This window comes from Trachurus trachurus (assembly GCF_905171665.1).
Source record: "Trachurus trachurus genome assembly, chromosome: 1".
NCBI classification, from domain to species: domain Eukaryota; kingdom Metazoa; phylum Chordata; class Actinopteri; order Carangiformes; family Carangidae; genus Trachurus; species Trachurus trachurus.
This window is the reverse complement of record NC_139891.1, coordinates 38,921,028-38,940,238: the sequence shown is the minus strand read 5'-3', so window position 1 is coordinate 38,940,238 and position 19,211 is coordinate 38,921,028. Positions and strand designations below refer to the sequence as shown.

Below are 19,211 nucleotides of genomic sequence, written 5' to 3'. Positions count from 1 at the left end.
TGAAATAAATCCCAAATTAGCCAGAATCTAAATTTACATGATTTAATTATTTATTGACAGAAAATGAGTGTTGGCCATATATTGCATGGAGATTATTTTGGGACATACTTTAGTATCCCTCTCTCTTTGTGAGCAAAAAGAAAGTTAAATGCAATGCTTCTCTATAAAACTCACTATATGATCATAATACATAGTATGCACTCTGGAGGGTTTTATATAACAATTCTAAGTGTTATCTTACTGAAAATGATCCAAAAAATATATCCATGGTACTTAGTTTAACGTTATTTAAAACTTATGAAATGTGAACAAGCTGACACTCTGAAATTCAATACCAGTGACATTTAAATGTATCTTACCAGAGCAACAAGTGCCTCGTGCACAATTAATTTGAAGCTGTTTCCACATATTCATTTTTAGACTTAGAAAAATTGCACTAAAATTTCTGACCCAGCCTGCTGCATTGAGTAAACATTTTTTTTTTTTCTTGTTTTAATGCTACTTTAAAAGTTAAGCAATCTCACATCTTAAACACAGAAAAAGCCTGCAATGTCAAAGGATGTGTCTTGAGATGACAGGGAATGCTTGACCAAATGAGGCAGGCTGCTGCTGACCAGGCAGTTCCAGCCTCTATATAAGAAGGAGCCTCAGACTCCTCTGATAACTGAAAGGCATCCCACACAGGTTAGTGCTTTGTGTATGTTTACTCTTGCATAATCTCTTTTTACTTATTATTGTATAAATGTCACATGACTCAAAATGATCTGATTAATGTGAAGTAATACTTAATTAATGAAAAATAATCAAATATAAGTAAATATATGTTGCAATTACTATTAACTCATTCACTGCCAGTTTTTTTTCCCTCAGTGTACAGCCAGTGCGAGCACTTTTGAGGATTTGTACTACTTTTAAAACAACCACAGAATATGTTGTGCTATGACCAAAATGACAAATAATATCTCAAATGAAAGGGGATGCTCTTTACTTTCACCGGGGAAGAAAGTGAGCTCATAGCATGTTCCACTTTTTAGTTATTCTCATTTGAATACAGCATGTTTTCTCCAAATTCAGCATTCTGGGAGGATACATCTGAGAAAAAACACGTTTAAAGTGAAGGAGACATTTTCAAGCAGAACTTTCTTTTGAACCTTTTATTTATTCATTTTCGATGGCATGACCGATGGTTCTCTCTGTCTCTGGGCCCTAGTCTCGTAGACCGAGCGAAGTCTAAGGTCAGCGCAGCTTCGCCACATCAACGGGGTGTGGACCAGGTCCATTTCGCAAGATTGGTGGGCCGCGCAGTCAGACTTAGACCAGCGCAACCCCTCCCCTCGTCCCTCCCACCGGCGCAAACGGCGAAGAGGGAGGAGACAGGGAGGGAGGGAGACAGGAGGAGGAGAGAAAGGCGTGGAGTGGGTTTGACACAGCCGAGTCAGATCTTCACCAATCAAAGGAGCTCCTCTCCTCACCTTTAACTGCGCGGAGGGCGATGCGCGCTGCAAGTTTGTCATTTTATACTTGGACTGGACGGAGGAGACAGCGATGCCAGAGGCCGAACCTCTCCCCGGAGGAAACAGCTGTTTCCCCGGAGGTCCGAGATCAGAGTGACCAATAATGAGTTTACTAATAATAATACAAATATCCTTAATCAGGTTTGATCTGATACACTGAGAACCCCTGCCCAATGAAAGAAACAACAACTAATAAACTAATAAAGAAACTCACATTTATTCAAACCCTGCAGCAAGATGAGAGGTGTAATCACAACATAAACAAACACCATGCGTAACGGATGAAATCAGCGTAAAGGACGCTCTCTCTCTCTCTCTCTCTCTCTCTCTCTCTGTCCGTCTCTTTTTTTCTCTTTTTTCTCTGTGATAGAGATGCTGAGTATAGGCTATATACTGGACTAAGAGAGATGAAGATTTGTGTTTTGTTTTTCATTACGGCTGCCTGATGCGGTCGCTCGCGCTATGAATTAATAAGTAAATAAATAAATAAAGCGATCATCACAAGGGCAGAGTGGTATCTCAACACGGCAGCGACATGCAGTCATCCACCCTCAGTCCTGCTTGGGACATCCACAGCTGCTTTTCAGTGCCAGTTCGTCCCTGCTGTGTTAATTCAGGTGGAGTTTCCATTACGCTGCCGACAGCCTTTGATCTCTGCTTTGATCTGACGTCAGATGTGACGGGACAATCTATATAGATATAAATTCACGTGTTGATTCCATTAGTTGCATTAAATAGTGGTTATTGTGGATATTTATTGCATTGAAATGTGTCTGGAACTGTGGAGATCTGCCTGTGAGGTCTTGGTGACGTGTGTGCACTGCAGGTCAGTCAGTCAAACTTCCACTGCACCTGCTGCGCTCCGCCCTGCGCTGAGAATAGACCTGGTTGGAGGTGGCGAGCTTTCAGCGCAACCTCGGCGAGACATTTTCGCACAAAACTTCCACTGCACCAAGCTGAATCTGTGACGCCTCCCCCTGCTGCGCGGCCACGCCTATCTCAGCGCAGCGCGATCTACAAATCTCCCAATCTGACTTTGCGCTCGGCTGCGCTGGTCGAAACTTGCATTAGACCGGCTGCGCTACCTTGCGCCACCTGCGCTGCGCCAACAAACTAGGGCCCTCTGTGTCTATCTGACTGTCTCTCTCTCAAATGACCTAAATAGGCTAATCTTTTTTTTTTATTGCGGGATGGTGGATCAAAGAAAAAATGCAGCTTCGCCTTTGATAAGGGTCACAGTGACACAAGATGCGTTCATGTTGTGAGAGAGCCAGTTTGTTTTGATATCGTGAATACCTAAGACTTAGATTACATGAAAACAAAGGGTTCAACCAGGGTTCACAGGTTTGATGCGACACTTGTTTGCTATGGTTAAGTGATGGCATGATCAGGGGGCTTCTTGCCGTCCGTTCACGGCCGGTTTGGTCCATTCATGGCCGGTGTACGGAGAGTAAGCCACGGTTGGCTGCTGCAGTATCCATGCACGTGATGCGTGATCACATGGCTTACTTTCATCATAGGAACACCAAAATTGTCACAGGGTGAGGAAGGGCGCCCTCTAACTTAAAGCAACAGTAAGCGATCCGGTCGTTTTGGCTAATGCTGTGTTCCAGGCAGGCTTTTGAAACCGTAAATTACAGCTTCAAGTCACGACTTTGTAGTGTTCCAGGCAACCCACTCGTGTTTTACCGACCTGTTTTATCTGTGAAAGTCACTATAACGGCCACTCGTAACTTCTGACCTGTGAACTCGTACCAGATTGAACTGGTACGACTTCACAGGTCGGAAATACACGAGTTACGGGTTGCCTTGAACGCACCATAACGTCTTGTCAGCCGATGGAGTTAGCAGCCCCCGCCCTCGTCATGGATCTATTGGTCCTCATCCCTGCACACACAGCCCTTCATGCCGTTCTCTCTCCTCATTGGATAAAACTTGTAGGATACGAGAAAAGTTTTCTCCTCGGCTCAGAGCAGAGCAGAGTGACTGAGAGACCCGTGTTTCGGTCCAAACACTCTATAGAAGTGATTGCTGTCGGAAGATATAACTATTTAAGACTTATATTAACACAAAAATATCGCTTACTTCTGCTTTAAACAGTGAAAAAAACAAAAACTCGTCAAAACCCGTTTTTGGTACTGAATGAGTTAATAGTAGGAAATCTTTATTCTCAATGTGTAGTATTATGTTCTTTGAATGATTATAAAACACCATGAAAACACACTTCTTGCCTTATCTATTCTTATCTTGTCTTGTATAAGTGAGTTAACTGCAAAGGTTTATTGGATCTTCCATAACTGTATTGATATTTAAAGGGGTCATATTATGTAAATATCACTTTTTGAAGGCTCTTTATATTGGGTGTTTGTCTTCTGGCCCCCAAAATGCGAGAATTGACAAAAAAAAAATCTGTAATTTGCAGGCTCCCTAGATTGAAATCCATGTGGTTTTATGAGCTGTTCCCACAGATGTTTTCCAGTGATGCCTAACTAGTTTTCGAATTTGCATAACCCCATCCCTACCTGGTACCAGTAGAAGGGGCGGGGCGAGCAGTGGCTGGTTTGTATTTAAAGGGAAAGGCTCCAAAATCAGGGCTGAAACAGGGCTGTTTTGAGCGAATGAAAAGAGAGCCGTGATGTTTGATCCTTGGGGGGATTTGGACCACAGCATGTCACAGACATGTCTTTAAAACACCTGGGAACTATGTTAATTTGTGGAAAAAGGGCATAATATGTCTCCTTTAACTAGTGACTTAATTTTGTGTGTTCAATGACCATCTCAATCTATCTTTAAAAGCATTCTTGTGCAACAACACCTGTGCCACTCGAAGAGCGAGGTAAGTCATGTGTGCAGAACAACCTCCATAATGGACAAATGCTACCAAAATCAATCATAAATATTGTGGTCTCTTGTGCTTTCACCCTTCCAGGCTCACCTAAAACGCAACCATGAGTACAGACGCGGAGATGGAGCAGTATGGCCCGGCGGCCATCTACCTCCGGAAGCCAGAGAGGGAGAGGATTGAGGCACAAAACACTCCTTTTGATGCCAAAACAGCTTTCTTTGTGACTGATGCTGATGAGATGTATGTCAAGGGGAAACTAATCAAAAAGGAGGGTGGCAAAGCCACAGTTGAAACAGCTGGGGGAAAGGTAAGTGACTCTATTTTCTGAAGCTTACCTACCTACTTCCATCCGAGTCCTTGTTCTCATTCATTTGAAACAATAGCTTAGTAAAGCTGTAGGATCTTTTTCACCTCTGTGTATTTTAAATTCCCTCTGACAGTCAATAACAATTGCATCCATATCATGAACATTTAAGATGTTATTCTGTATTCCAATTTCAGACTGTCACCGTAAAAGAGGATGGCATCGATCCCATGAATCCTCCAAAATTTGACAAGATTGAGGACATGGCCATGATGACCCACCTCAATGAGCCCTGTGTTTTGTATAACCTCAAAGACCGTTATGCATCATGGATGCTCTATGTAAGTTTGCATGATACTACACTTTTCAAGATACTATTTCAACCAAATGTTTCAATGCTGTCTCCTTTTTGCTGTGATCCCTAATCTCATGGGACATTTTCACTGACAGGGTTTTCATTAGCTTGTCTTAATATCTGCTACATTTCATTCTATTGCTTGTTATTGTCCTCTTTCCATGGTGGAAGTTTTGTACTTTTTAAAATTCACATCAAGCACTATGTGACTTTATGAAAGTTGCAAGCCAAAATAAGTAAACTTACTTATATACCTACTTACTTATTACTTACATCTGTGTGTGTGTGTGTGTGCGTGTGTACCTAATACAGTTTCTATGCTCTATTTGGATTCATTTTTACAGACCTACTCTGGGTTGTTCTGCGTTGTCGTGAATCCATACAAATGGCTTCCTGTGTATGACACTATCGTTGTGAATGCATACAGAGGCAAGAAGAGGATTGAGGCACCACCCCACATCTTCTCTATCTCTGATAATGCCTATCAGTCCATGCTCACTGGTAAGGCCAAAGTTTAAAGTGTTTAAATGTGTATGGATAGAATATCAAATTTAACTCAAGAGGAACTCATGAGGTTTGTTTTAATTTCAGATCATGAGAACCAGTCTTATGTTTTATTGATGTTTTATTTAAGGAGGACACAAGACACACTCAGAGAGATGATGCAGATATGACATGTCTATGTTAGAACATGGTATATGATAGTATAAATGTATAAATATTATCCAATACATTTGCTTCATTTCAGATCGTGAGAACCAGTCTATCCTTATCACGTGAGTAATAAGAAAAATCACACAATGACATTATGTTAAGAGACAAAAAAAGGAGGGAAAAAAGTCATAAGAAATTAAGATATCACTGTTTTTCCCCAGTGGAGAATCCGGTGCAGGAAAGACTGTCAACACCAAGCGTGTCATCCAGTACTTTGCAACAATTGCAGTGGTTGGAGGCAAGAAGGACGCAGCACCTGGCAAGATTCAGGTAAAATAGTTTGCTGAAGAAGTGGTCAGAAATTTGTCTGTTAATATCCAATAAACAATATGCAAGCTTTGTTCTATTATCTTTTTGTAGGGCTCTCTGGAAGATCAAATCATTGCAGCTAACCCTCTGCTGGAGGCTTATGGTAATGCCAAGACCATTAGGAATGACAACTCCTCTCGTTTTGTGAGTCAAGATGCAATAAATGAATAAACAACATTACTTTTTAGTTGCATATAGAGAATGACGCTAATCAAAATCTAATATATTTAGGGTAAATTCATCAGAATTCACTTCGGAAACAGCGGCAAACTGGCCTCAGCTGATATTGAAACATGTAAGACTTTTTTTTCCCCACATTTTGCATTAATATAATTAGATAATAATTTGGAAGATTCTAAAGATATTTGTTGAATGATGTAATCCATCAAACATTGTGTTGTCTATTATTCATTTCTTGAACATAGATTTGTTGGAGAAGTCTCGTGTCACCTTCCAGTTGTCTGCTGAGAGGAGCTACCATATCTTCTATCAGCTGATGACTGGCCACAAGCCCGAGCTCCTGGGTAACTGGGACATCTTGAGCCTAAAATTTAAAAAAACACTGCAGACTGTGTCAAAAGATAACTTTATGAATTCATGTTCACTCTTCCAGAGGCTCTCCTGATCACCACCAATCCCTATGACTACCACATGGTCAGTCAGGGTGAAATCACTGTGAAAAGCATTGATGATGTGGAGGAATTCATTGCAACAGATGTAAGACATCAGATTTGTTAAAAGTCAATGGGCTTAGGGAATGTTGCAAATACTGACAACTTTCCTTTATTTTCCACTGCAGACTGCCATCGACATCTTGGGCTTCACTGCTGAGGAGAAACTGGGCATCTACAAGCTCACCGGTGCTGTGATGCATCATGGAAACATGAAATTCAAGCAGAAACAGCGTGAGGAGCAGGCAGAACCTGATGGCAATGAGGGTAATTATCAAAATGATGTCAGTCTCATGTAAGTTTTCTAATGTGGAATTCCTGTGTACTTAACACTCTTTGTCTTTCTTTCCATCAGTTGCTGATAAAATCGCTTACCTCCTGGGCCTGAACTCAGCTGATATGCTGAAAGCTCTGTGCTACCCAAGAGTCAAGGTTGGAAATGAGATGGTGACCAAAGGTCAGACTGTTCCACAGGTAATGAAATAAGAAATTGTTTGTGACTTGATGACAATTATTATTAAAATTGTGTATGTTGCAGCATGGTTCAAGTAGAATTTTAATGCTAGATTCTCTACTTCTAGGTCAACAATTCCGTTATGGCTCTGTGCAAGTCTGTCTATGAGAAAATGTTCTTGTGGATGGTTGTCCGTATCAATGAGATGCTGGACACAAAGCAGGCCAGAACATACTTCATTGGAGTGTTGGATATCGCCGGATTTGAGATCTTTGATGTAAGTTTGAAAGGAAGTGAGCAATCTGAAAGTCTTACACAATTTCACAGTGGAATTAAGTACCTTGCTGTAATTACAGTACAACAGCTTGGAACAGCTCTGCATCAACTTCACCAATGAGAAACTGCAACAGTTTTTCAACCACCACATGTTTGTCCTGGAGCAAGAGGAGTACAAGAAGGAGGGCATTGATTGGGAGTTCATTGACTTTGGTATGGACTTGGCTGCCTGCATTGAGCTGATTGAGAAGGTAAGTGGCCACCTATACTGCTTTTTTCATGAGCTAATGGTTGCTACCACAGATTAATTTCAACAAGAAATGTCAATTCTTCTCAGCCAATGGGCATCTTCTCCATCCTTGAAGAGGAGTGCATGTTCCCCAAGGCCTCTGATACAACTTTCAAGAACAAGCTGCATGATCAGCATCTTGGCAAGACCAAAGCCTTTGAGAAGCCAAAGCCTGCAAAGGGCAAGGCTGAGGCTCACTTCTCCCTGGTGCACTATGCTGGCACAGTGGACTACAATATCACTGGCTGGCTGGACAAGAACAAGGACCCCCTGAACGACTCAGTTGTCCAGCTCTACCAGAAGTCTTCCAACAAACTGCTGGCCTTGCTGTATGCAGCTCATGCAGGAGCTGACGGTAAGAAATGAGTCAGAAATTTCACTATTCTGTATAGATGTGTGCATCATTCATTCAAACTACTGCATGGTTAACAAATAATTTTAGAATGAGAATCGCCCTGTATACTTAAAATTTCAACATAATGTTGTACTCTTAACAGCATTAATTTATAAAGGACATACTTCCCTGCAGAGGTGGGAATTGTGGCTTCAGCAAGTCATCTCCATGCCATGTATTTGTTTTGCTCAGTCACTGAACCAGGTGCATTCACTAATGGCCCTTTTCCACTACACTTTCACAGCACGGCACGGCTCGGCTCGGCTCGGTGAAGTTGCTTTTCCACTACAGCTGATTCTCAGCGGGGGCAGGGTCGGCACGGGGGTGATCGCGGAGGCGATCGCGGAGCCGCATTGTCCCTCTCTCTTTTTTCGATCCGCTCGTCAGCTCCAAACTCACTCGTCTGCACCTCGATTACTGACCACAGTGTGGTTTTACACACAGCAACATTTAACTCAGGTGAAGGAATAACAATAGTCTCGGTACAGATCAGTGGCCGCTGTTGCCGCTGTGTTTTTGAAATTTCCGGGTTTGATTCTCATGTCGGACGTAGCGCTCGCGACTCTTCCAGTGACGACGCTCTGTCCAATCAGTGGAAGGCAGTCGTCTGACGTAGTATCGCTTCGGCTCGCTTGGAACCAGGGTCGAGGAGGTACTAAAAATAGTACCTGGTACCAGGTACTAGGGGTAGTGGAAAAGCAAAAAAAGCGGGCCGTGCCGCGCCGTGCCAGTGGAAAAGCGCCATAATAGCTCATCTTCTTGGCTGAAGAGCTGTGCTGGAATCAGCTGGTTTAGTGCATGAGCAGAACAAATACATGGCTTGACGAAGATAACTTGTTGAAGCCACAATTCCCACATGCTTCCTTGAGAGTGTTTTTTTTTTTTTATTTATCAAAGATAAGAACACAACTTAAGATATACATAACATTTGTTCAATGTCTATATTAAAATGCAATGTTTTGAAACACAGAGGCGGCTGGTGGCAAGAAGGGTGGTAAGAAGAAGGGTGGTTCCTTCCAGACTGTGTCTGCTCTTTTCAGAGTATGTACTCTTTCTTGTTTTTGGATCTCAATCCAAAACCTCATATTGATATCATATTTGATATACTTTCTCAAAATGGTCATCCACAGGAGAACTTGGGCAAGCTGATGACCAACTTGAGGAGCACTCACCCTCACTTTGTGCGTTGCCTGATTCCCAATGAAACAAAGACCCCAGGTAAAAAAGACCTGGCCAAAGGCCTGCTTTGTGAATTTTATGTGACAAAGTGTCACAAAGGGATTTAAAATACTATGAATTTGAAACTTCCAGGTCTTATGGAGAACCACTTGGTCATCCACCAGCTGAGGTGTAATGGTGTGCTGGAAGGCATCAGAATCTGCAGAAAAGGCTTCCCCAGCAGAATCCTCTACGGTGACTTTAAGCAGAGGTGACTTTTTGGTATAAGTAATTTGAAAAAGTCAAGTATAATTTAGAAAAACCAAGCCAAAATGCATGGTAAATATGAATAACAACACAATTTTGCATTGTAGATACAAAGTATTGAATGCCAGCGTCATCCCTGAGGGACAGTTCATTGATAACAAGAAAGCTTCAGAGAAGCTGCTTGGCTCAATTGATGTGGACCACACACAGTACAAGTTTGGACACACAAAGGTACATTCAGAAAATATCCACAGTTATGCTTACGGAGCTATTCTCTTGTATCCATGTATGTTTATCATGGATTTCCTTTATTTGGCATGATAGGTGTTCTTCAAAGCTGGTCTGCTGGGTACCCTGGAGGAGATGAGAGATGAAAAACTGGCTGAGCTGGTGACCATGACCCAGGCTCTTGCCAGAGGGTACCTCATGAGGAAGGAGTTTGTTAAAATGATGGAGAGGAGGTAGGCAATACTGAAGCTTGTACTGTTCAGTTATGTGGCATGTTTCTTAAAGGTGTCATCCTCAGCAATTCCTTGAGATCCCACTGCAGCCGCAATCACGCATTATCTGTAAATATTTTTTTCCAGGGAATCCATCTTCACAGTCCAGTACAATATTCGTTCATTCATGAATGTGAAAAATTGGCCATGGATGAACCTGTACTTCAAGATCAAGCCTCTTTTGAAGAGTGCTGAGACTGAGAAGGAGTTGATGAATATGAAGGACAACTATGAAAAGATGAAGGTAGACCTGGCTACTGCCCTGGCCAAAAAGAAGGAACTTGAGGAGAAGATGGTTTCCCTGCTGCAGGAGAAGAATGATCTGCAATTGCAAGTGGCTTCTGTAAGTGAAATGCCACAAATATACATAGATATAGATCTATGGAGATACGGACAGTAGATAAAATAGTCCTTACATTCTGGAGATATACATTGAACAAGTAAATTATCCTATTTTATGTCCAAAATATATCATAGGAAAGTGAGAACTTGGGGGATGCTGAAGAAAGGTGTGAAGGCCTCATTAAGAGCAAAATCCAGCTTGAGGCTAAACTCAAAGAGACCACTGAGAGACTGGAGGATGAAGAGGAAATCAATGCTGAGCTGACTGCCAAGAAGAGGAAGCTGGAGGATGAATGCTCTGAGCTAAAGAAGGACATTGATGACTTGGAGCTCACCTTGGCTAAAGTGGAGAAGGAGAAACATGCCACAGAGAACAAGGTTCACTTTGTTTTGAGTATCCCATACATACCTAAAATGGATTTGATGACAATGCTCTATGCCTTTTAATTTATTACATGTTTAATCATTCACGCTATTTTCAGGTAAAAAACCTCACGGAGGAGATGGCATCTCAAGATGAGGCTGTTGCCAAGTTGACCAAGGAGAAGAAAGCACTCCAAGAGGCTCACCAGCAAACACTGGATGATCTCCAGGCAGAGGAAGACAAAGTCAACACTCTGACCAAGGCCAAAACAAAGCTGGAACAGCAAGTGGATGATGTAAGAAAACAATGACTTTAACTTTGTGGTTCTGCCTTCTAACGACATGAAGGATTGTTAATTTTGATATTCTAAACCTAAAAGATCTCAAATCAACAACTGATTAAAAACCATTATTTCACAGCTTGAGGGATCACTGGAGCAAGAGAAGAAGCTCCGCATGGACCTTGAGAGAGCCAAGAGGAAGCTTGAGGGAGATCTGAAACTGGCTCAGGAAACCATCATGGATCTGGAGAATGACAAGCAGCAGTCTGATGAGAAAATCAAGAAGTAGGCTTTTCTCTGTATTAGCATTCATTGCATAAATTACAGTAAAAACTATGATAATGACAACTTTCTTGGTCTCCCCATCAAGGAAAGACTTTGAGATAAGTCAGCTACTCAGCAAGATTGAAGATGAGCAGTCCCTGGGTGCTCAGCTTCAGAAGAAGATCAAGGAACTCCAGGTAACATTAACATTACACAAATTGTTAACCAAGTGGACCGAAAAAGACAAATTCAAAAGTCAATCATGAATGAGCCTTCTCAATGTTACTACCATCCAAATCTAGGCTCGCATTGAAGAGCTGGAGGAGGAGATTGAGGCTGAGAGGTCTGCTCGGGCTAAGGTTGAGAAGCAGAGGGCTGACCTCTCCAGGGAGCTGGAGGAGATCAGTGAGAGGCTTGAGGAAGCTGGTGGAGCAACAGCTGCTCAGATTGAGATGAACAAGAAGCGCGAGGCTGAGTTCCAGAAGCTGCGTCGTGACCTTGAAGAGTCAACCCTGCAGCATGAGGCTACTGCAGCAGCTCTTCGCAAAAAGCAGGCTGACAGTGTTGCTGAGCTGGGAGAGCAGATTGACAACCTGCAGCGTGTCAAGCAGAAGCTGGAGAAGGAGAAGAGCGAGTACAAGATGGAGATTGATGACCTCTCCAGCAACATGGAGGCTGTTGCCAAATCAAAGGTGAGTGGTTTGTTTACAGGTGCGAGATTTGCTTTATAGTATGTTCTATATTTGTGGGAGAAGTAGACAACATCAGTGTTCTGTTGCTGTAGGGCAACTTGGAGAAAATGTGCAGAACTCTTGAGGACCAACTGAGTGAACTCAAATCCAAAAATGATGAGAATGTTCGCCAGCTGAATGACATGAATGCACAGAGGGCAAGACTGCAGACAGAGAATGGTGAGTCACCTTCATTTGAAACTGGTCTGTTTTATTTATCAGATTATATAAAGTAATTCATATGCTTTTCTTCAGGTGAGTATTCTCGCCAGCTTGAGGAGAAAGAAGCTCTTGTTTCCCAGCTGACGAGGGGCAAGCAGGCTTTCACTCAGCAGATTGAGGAGCTCAAGAGACACGTTGAGGAGGAAGTGAAGGTATAACAATATCTAGTCACTGCATTAAATGCTTAACATTAATAATTTAATAAGTGCCTTTTGGAATATACTAGGAAATTAAATTCATCTAAATAATTTAACTGACACATTTTGAATTGGTGAAGTACTTATTGACACAATATTTTTCTGCCTCATTATTAAATTCAAGTATTTTGTCATGTTAACAGGCAAAGAACGCCCTGGCTCACGGTGTTCAATCAGCTCGCCATGATTGTGATCTGCTCAGAGAGCAGTTTGAGGAGGAGCAGGAGGCCAAGGCTGAGCTGCAGCGAGGAATGTCCAAGGCCAACAGTGAGGTGGCCCAATGGAGGACCAAATACGAGACTGATGCTATCCAGCGCACTGAGGAGCTGGAGGAGGCCAAGTATGTAATTACCCATTCAGTATTTAATTTATATTCCTTCAATTGTATGTTCATATCAATAGTTCAAATTAACAAATTCTTCACTTCAGGAAAAAGCTTGCCCAGCGTCTGCAGGATGCTGAGGAATCCATTGAGGCTGTGAACTCAAAGTGTGCCTCCTTGGAGAAGACCAAGCAGAGGCTGCAGGGTGAGGTGGAGGACCTCATGATTGATGTGGAGAGAGCCAACTCTCTGGCAGCAAACCTTGACAAGAAGCAGAGGAACTTTGACAAGGTTGATAATTTAGTAAATAATAAAAATTGGAAATCAAAACAATTATCAGATGAACATACACGAGAGTGTAACCAACCAATTATATAACTGTATAGGTCCTGGCAGAATGGAAGCAGAAGTATGAGGAGGGCCAGGCAGAGCTGGAAGGAGCCCAGAAGGAGGCTCGCTCTCTCAGCACTGAGCTGTTCAAGATGAAGAACTCTTATGAGGAGGCTTTGGATCACTTGGAGACCATGAAGAGAGAGAACAAGAACCTGCAGCGTATGTTAATTTAATTAGATTTAAGAATTGAACTGTCATAAAAATTATTTCACTTTGTTTTCTTTTACTTGTGGGACAAAAAACTTCACGAACATGCACACACATTTCTTTGATACAGTGTATTCTGCAAACAGGGAGTTTGAGTGATGCTAACTGTGTCTTGTCTTGGTTGCTCAATAGAGGAGATCTCAGACTTGACTGAACAGATTGGTGAGACTGGAAAGAGCATCCATGAGCTGGAGAAATCTAAGAAGACTTTGGAGACTGAGAAGTCTGAAATCCAAACAGCACTGGAGGAAGCTGAGGTAATTTGATTGGTTTCTGTGTTTTGGACATTATTGTATAATCTTTCCTTGATTTTGGTTATATCTCTATAAATGGCAACTTCTGGTATGTCTGTGAATTTTAAAGGGCACTCTGGAGCATGAGGAGGCCAAGATTCTCCGTGTTCAGCTTGAGCTCAACCAGATCAAGGGTGAGGTTGACAGGAAGCTGGCAGAGAAGGATGAGGAGATGGAGCAGATCAAGAGGAACAGCCAGAGGGTGATGGACTCCATGCAGAGCACTCTTGATGCTGAGGTCAGGAGCAGAAATGATGCCCTGAGAATCAAAAAGAAGATGGAGGGAGACCTGAATGAGATGGAGATTCAGCTGAGCCACGCCAATCGCCAGGCTTCTGAGTCCCAGAAACAATTGAGGAATGTCCAGGGACAGCTCAAGGTAAGGGTGTTTTCATCATTCAATTAAAATAAACATACAAAAATCCCAGATTCCTCATTGTTCTTTGTAATTGTCAGGATGCCCAACTGCACCTTGATGAAGCTATCAGAGGACAGGAAGACATGAAGGAGCAGGTTGTCATGGTTGAGCGCAGAAATGGCCTGATGGTGGCGGAGATTGAGGAGCTGAGAGCTGCTCTGGACCAGACAGAGAGAGGCCGCAAAGTGGCTGAGCAGGAGCTGGTTGATGCTAGTGAGCGTGTTACACTGCTCCACTCTCAGGTTTGATTCCATTCATTCAACAGAAACTAGTGTTATTGAAAACACGTTATGCATATATTATCTTAAACATGACTTGTCTTTACCATTCAGAACACCAGTCTTCTGAACACCAAGAAGAAACTGGAGGCTGACCTTGTACAAGTCCAGGGTGAGGTGGATGATGCGGTTCAGGAAGCAAGAAATGCTGAGGACAAGGCCAAGAAGGCCATCACTGATGTGAGTTTAGGTTCACAAGTCTTCTGTTTTCCTTAAAAGGCAACTTGACCAAAGAAATGTTCTCGCCTCACCATTTATGTCCAGATCAAAAACGATATTTCTACACCAATCATGATTTCAGGCTGCCATGATGGCTGAGGAGCTGAAGAAGGAGCAGGACACCAGTGCTCATCTGGAGAGGATGAAGAAGAACCTGGAGGTCACCGTCAAGGACCTGCAGCATCGTCTGGATGAGGCCGAGAACCTCGCCATGAAGGGTGGCAAGAAGCAGCTCCAGAAACTGGAGTCCAGGGTATGGACTATAGACAGTAGTATAAATGATAATTGCATATGAATTTGAGGATTCATCTCTTTGACCAATAATTTACCATCATGTTACAGGTCCGTGAACTGGAAACTGAGGTAGATGCTGAACAGAGACGTGGAGCTGATGCTGTGAAAGGAGTCCGCAAATATGAGAGGAGAGTCAAGGAGCTGACCTACCAGGTAATGTCTGAAACCTACAGATTATTGTAAATTCATAATTTATTTCCTCTGTATCTATACTTCCTTGGTGACCATTCTTAATTTGTACAGACTGAGGAGGACAAGAAGAATGTTCACAGACTTCAGGATCTGGTGGACAAGCTGCAGCTTAAAGTCAAGGCTTACAAGAGACAGGCTGAAGATGCTGTGAGTCAAATATTTTGTGCTATTAGATATGGGAAAGTTGCATGAATGAATAATATACAAGACGTATATCGTCATCGTTTATTGAATTTGTTTTATTTGTTAGGATCCCCATTAGCTGCGCTCTTATCTAGAACGCCGCTAGTCTTCCTGGGGTCCACAGTTAAAACCAATACATTTAAACATAAATCTGCAATCACAACATAAAGGCAAGTCAACAAAATCTTACATTAAATCTGTACCATCAGATTATCATCCACATCAAAGAACCTGTGTAAGACAACTCCGATGTACAGCAGTTATAAAATAAAATAAAATAAAATAAAAAGAATAAAATAAGAGGGTAAAACAAATGAAGATGACAACAAGAGACCCTATTACGCTACATAAGACCCTTTATGTGTATGTGTGTATGCATGTGTATGTGTGCGTATGTTATTTTACAGATATGAAATTCCAAGATATTTTTTTATTTGCTTTTTGAATGTTAGTTTGTGTGTGAGTTTAGTTATTGGCAGTGGTAAGGAGTCAACATACTGTGACTCTAAACCTTTCACAGGAGGAGCAAGCAAACACCCACCTGTCCAGACTGAGAAAGGTTCAGCATGAGATGGAAGAGGCTCAGGAGCGCGCTGACATTGCTGAGTCCCAGGTTAACAAGCTGAGAGCCAAGAGCCGTGATCATGGAAAGGTACGTCATGTGATCATATGTTCAAGACATTCTTGACTGGCACCTTTAAGTACATTTGTGGAATTAATGAAATAAACAAACATTGGCATCAACAGTGATGCCAATGATCTTGATGGCATTCCAACCTATGAGTAGTCAGTACTACTAGTATCGGTACTAGTAGTCAGTACTACTAGTATCGGTACTACTGTACATGTGTACCCAGTAGTTCATATTTATACATTATTATGCCAGAACTTACATTAGTACTCACTGGTGAACCATGTTGAAACACAGCCATACAAGAAAGCAATATTAAAAAAAATTTGCTAATTGATTTTTCTCTTTCTTTTTTAGGCTGAGAAAGCTGAGTAAGAGTCATCATGCAGATTCCAATTTCAAGAGAGTTCATAAAATATGAACCACTGGCTGGGGTCTCTGTAACTTTTCAATTAAAATGATGATGGCCATCACTATCCTGAATTCTGTCATCTGTTTTCATATAATAAATTCATTTGGTTTCTCAGGAAAAACAAGTTAGTCCAAAACAAAGGTGCTGCATAGCCACCCAATTACTGTATATCTCTACAGTACAGTTCAGGAGCACTCTTCCATTGTCTGCCTCGGGTACAACAAATAAGTATTTAGCTGCACATTGGGATGAGAAAGGAAGTAGATTTGCAACATGCAGCATTGTGTAACAATGGTTATAAATGGTTTTAAATATTTTTTTAAATTTCATTTAGCTAATGCTAAGTTGGTACAAATTTTGAAAGCTTCATCCCTATATTACTGACATTGTTTTAGAAAGAACAAAGTAAGGGATAAAGAAAGTTAGTCAGATAGAAATTAAAGTTGAATTGGAGGAATGAAGGAGATGTGTTACCTATCTACCGACCTACCTACCAACAAAAGTAAATGCACACAAGAGCTGCAATTGCCCTTGCCTTCTCACACTTAATCTATGATAGGCCAAAATAACCTTGACAAGATATCTGTGGGCAAATAGGTTCAGACACTCAATCAGTATATTTAGTATATGGTCAACTTTATTCTGCCCTTGTTGTGGGGGGCATATTGCACATTTTACTATACTATCACTCCACCTCTTCCACACGCCGCTGATCCATCTAAACAGCTAAACAGTGGAGTGATACAGCTCGTCATGGAGCCTTCTCGAATTAAAATGCATCCAAAACAGGCAATCTATGAGTATGCCCGAACTTCAAAGAGAAATAAAACACAGATAGAGCGCAATTAAAATGTGATATTACTCGCTGTTTATTTGGAGATTCAGAGGAGGTCCCGCATTCCACCAAACAGATGCCTGCCTCCAGTAAGTGCTCGAGGACCGGAGCACCAACCGGATCGTGCCTATGACGAGTCTGTCTGTCTTTGTCCTTTCCTTTTCCGTGGTGCTGAAATAACGCGGAGCACTTTGCGCTCATTACTTTTGTTGCCAATTTAAATTCTGAGTATTGTCAAAGCCTATAGTTTTTGATTGTGTTAAGCTGCCTATTCATGGCTGATTTTGCTTTCTGTTGAAAACCGACTTCAATCCTCGTTTTTTCAAATAGCTGGCAAGTGTAATTATATATAACGGGTAGGGTAGTGTTGAAACGGGCCCCAGATGCCTAAGGCTGCCACTGTCACCTGCACCACTTTTCCCTGAACCCGCTGATTGACCTTCTTTTTTATGTTATTTTGCTTCCCTTTCTATTTTTCTATGTATTTCTTTTACTCTTCATCTTTTCTGTACCCATCTTTGTTTACCTGTAAACTATATTTTGGTAATTGTCTATCTTGTACAGTGTGCATTTTGATGTGCTGTTCTGCATCAGCGTAGCTACACCTTGTTGGTTCTGTATATTACACTTGCCAAACAGAAAAATAAATAGAGTAAAAGTAAAAAAAAACTGGGACTTGCCTGGAAAGGAAAGTGGAATCTGTGGCCCAGTCGGAGCAGGGAGAGGGTTGGCATCTGCTGGGACCCCAACGCTGAGACAGGAGTGGCGTCCACCGGGACTCCCGACGCTGAGAAAGGAGGGGCGTTTGCCGGTTAATTGGTGTCTCACTGCCTTCAGTCCTGGACATTAACAGTACTATCTGCTTTGTGGGAAAGACTTGTCCTCTAAAACTTAGAACCACATAAAGAAATATATATATAAGAAAAGTTAACATGAAAAAAGGATAAATTAAATATTAAAATGTAATAACTGACTCACCTGCTGCTGTGTGAACCACATACGGTAGTCTTTGTCCCAACTGCAGCAGCCATGGGTCTGAATCCGACCCTTGACACTTGCTGTGTTCCTGACCCCTCTCTCCCTAATCCTCCTGTGTGTCTCTACTGTCTTATTACAGGAAAGACGAATATACTGTAAAATAACTCGGAATAAAAATAAAACATGTTTGTTGAAGCTGTTGAATATAGTCAAAGGAGAAGCAGAGACAGTAAAAATTATGTTGGATATAAAACATAACTCTTTATTGATATCTAGTGGCAGATTTTGGTCACTACAACTACATAAAAATATTTCCTTCAAATTAAGGTGGAGCTAAATAAAGACATACAATTTAGAAAAGATATATCAGGTGTGACTGTTGCCATGCAGAAATATTACAACTTACAAAAAAAAAAAAACATCACTGCAGAAAATACATTTTTAAACGTGAACTGGCAGACATCTGAGTTTCATCAACAAGGCCCAAGACCATGAAGTCAGAGAGTGAACCTGACCCTAAATAATTCAAATATAAGATCAGATCCTCTTCAATTAAATTTGTGTCTTTATATCTTAAGAAACATCAGAAATCATAATAAACCACTGGACTGTGGAACATTTCATCCATATAGAGACAAAACTGAGAAAAAAAAGAACAGATTTAAACGTAATCTGATTTCAGAGCTGCTTGAGAATAAGATAAAATATAAAGAATGAACAGAACAAAAATCAAATGTAAATAAAATGTCAATGTTGACTACTTCCTGTAACTCCACACCAGGTCTTCCTGCTCCTCTCTGTCTTCTGTCCGTGCTGCTGTGGTGATGTTTTCATAAATGGGACAAGAGTCCACCTGATGGACAGAGACAAAAAAAATGAGACACATTCATAAAACCTGCACACAATCACATTTTATCACTGGTTTCTTCAGTTAAAATACGAGTTAACTTCAGTTTCCAGAGCATTGATGAGTCAAGTTGTGATGATGTTGATGTAGAGTAAGTTCTGTTAGTGTTGTAGAGCCTCTCTGTCTCTCACCTCCATCATCTCTACAGCTTCATTTGGTTCAGGGTTTGAACACAGAGTTTTCTTTTTCCTGGATTCAA

At 41.5% G+C, this 19,211-nt stretch overlaps 1 protein-coding gene across 1 annotated transcript; it reads left to right on the top strand.

Moving 5' to 3' along the window:
- Positions 1–672: 672 nt before the first annotated feature.
- LOC310987249 (myosin heavy chain, fast skeletal muscle-like) lies at positions 673–16,356 on the top strand. Its single transcript, XM_083973438.1, has 41 exons — positions 673–684; positions 4,311–4,350; positions 4,444–4,666; positions 4,861–5,004; positions 5,363–5,519; positions 5,767–5,794; positions 5,894–6,002; positions 6,093–6,185; positions 6,273–6,336; positions 6,467–6,565; positions 6,655–6,758; positions 6,841–6,979; positions 7,068–7,186; positions 7,294–7,443; positions 7,523–7,693; positions 7,780–8,086; positions 9,096–9,166; positions 9,256–9,343; positions 9,437–9,554; positions 9,658–9,781; positions 9,875–10,011; positions 10,138–10,393; positions 10,528–10,770; positions 10,875–11,051; positions 11,176–11,321; positions 11,407–11,497; positions 11,603–11,992; positions 12,085–12,211; positions 12,287–12,405; positions 12,594–12,790; positions 12,880–13,063; positions 13,159–13,324; positions 13,505–13,629; positions 13,736–14,044; positions 14,122–14,325; positions 14,416–14,541; positions 14,663–14,833; positions 14,923–15,027; positions 15,118–15,213; positions 15,770–15,901; positions 16,238–16,356. Exons 3-41 carry the CDS (start codon positions 4,463–4,465, stop codon positions 16,253–16,255), a joined length of 5,808 nt encoding a protein of 1,935 aa, XP_083829564.1. The 5' UTR covers positions 673–684; positions 4,311–4,350; positions 4,444–4,462; the 3' UTR covers positions 16,256–16,356.
- Positions 16,357–19,211: the final 2,855 nt, after the last annotated feature.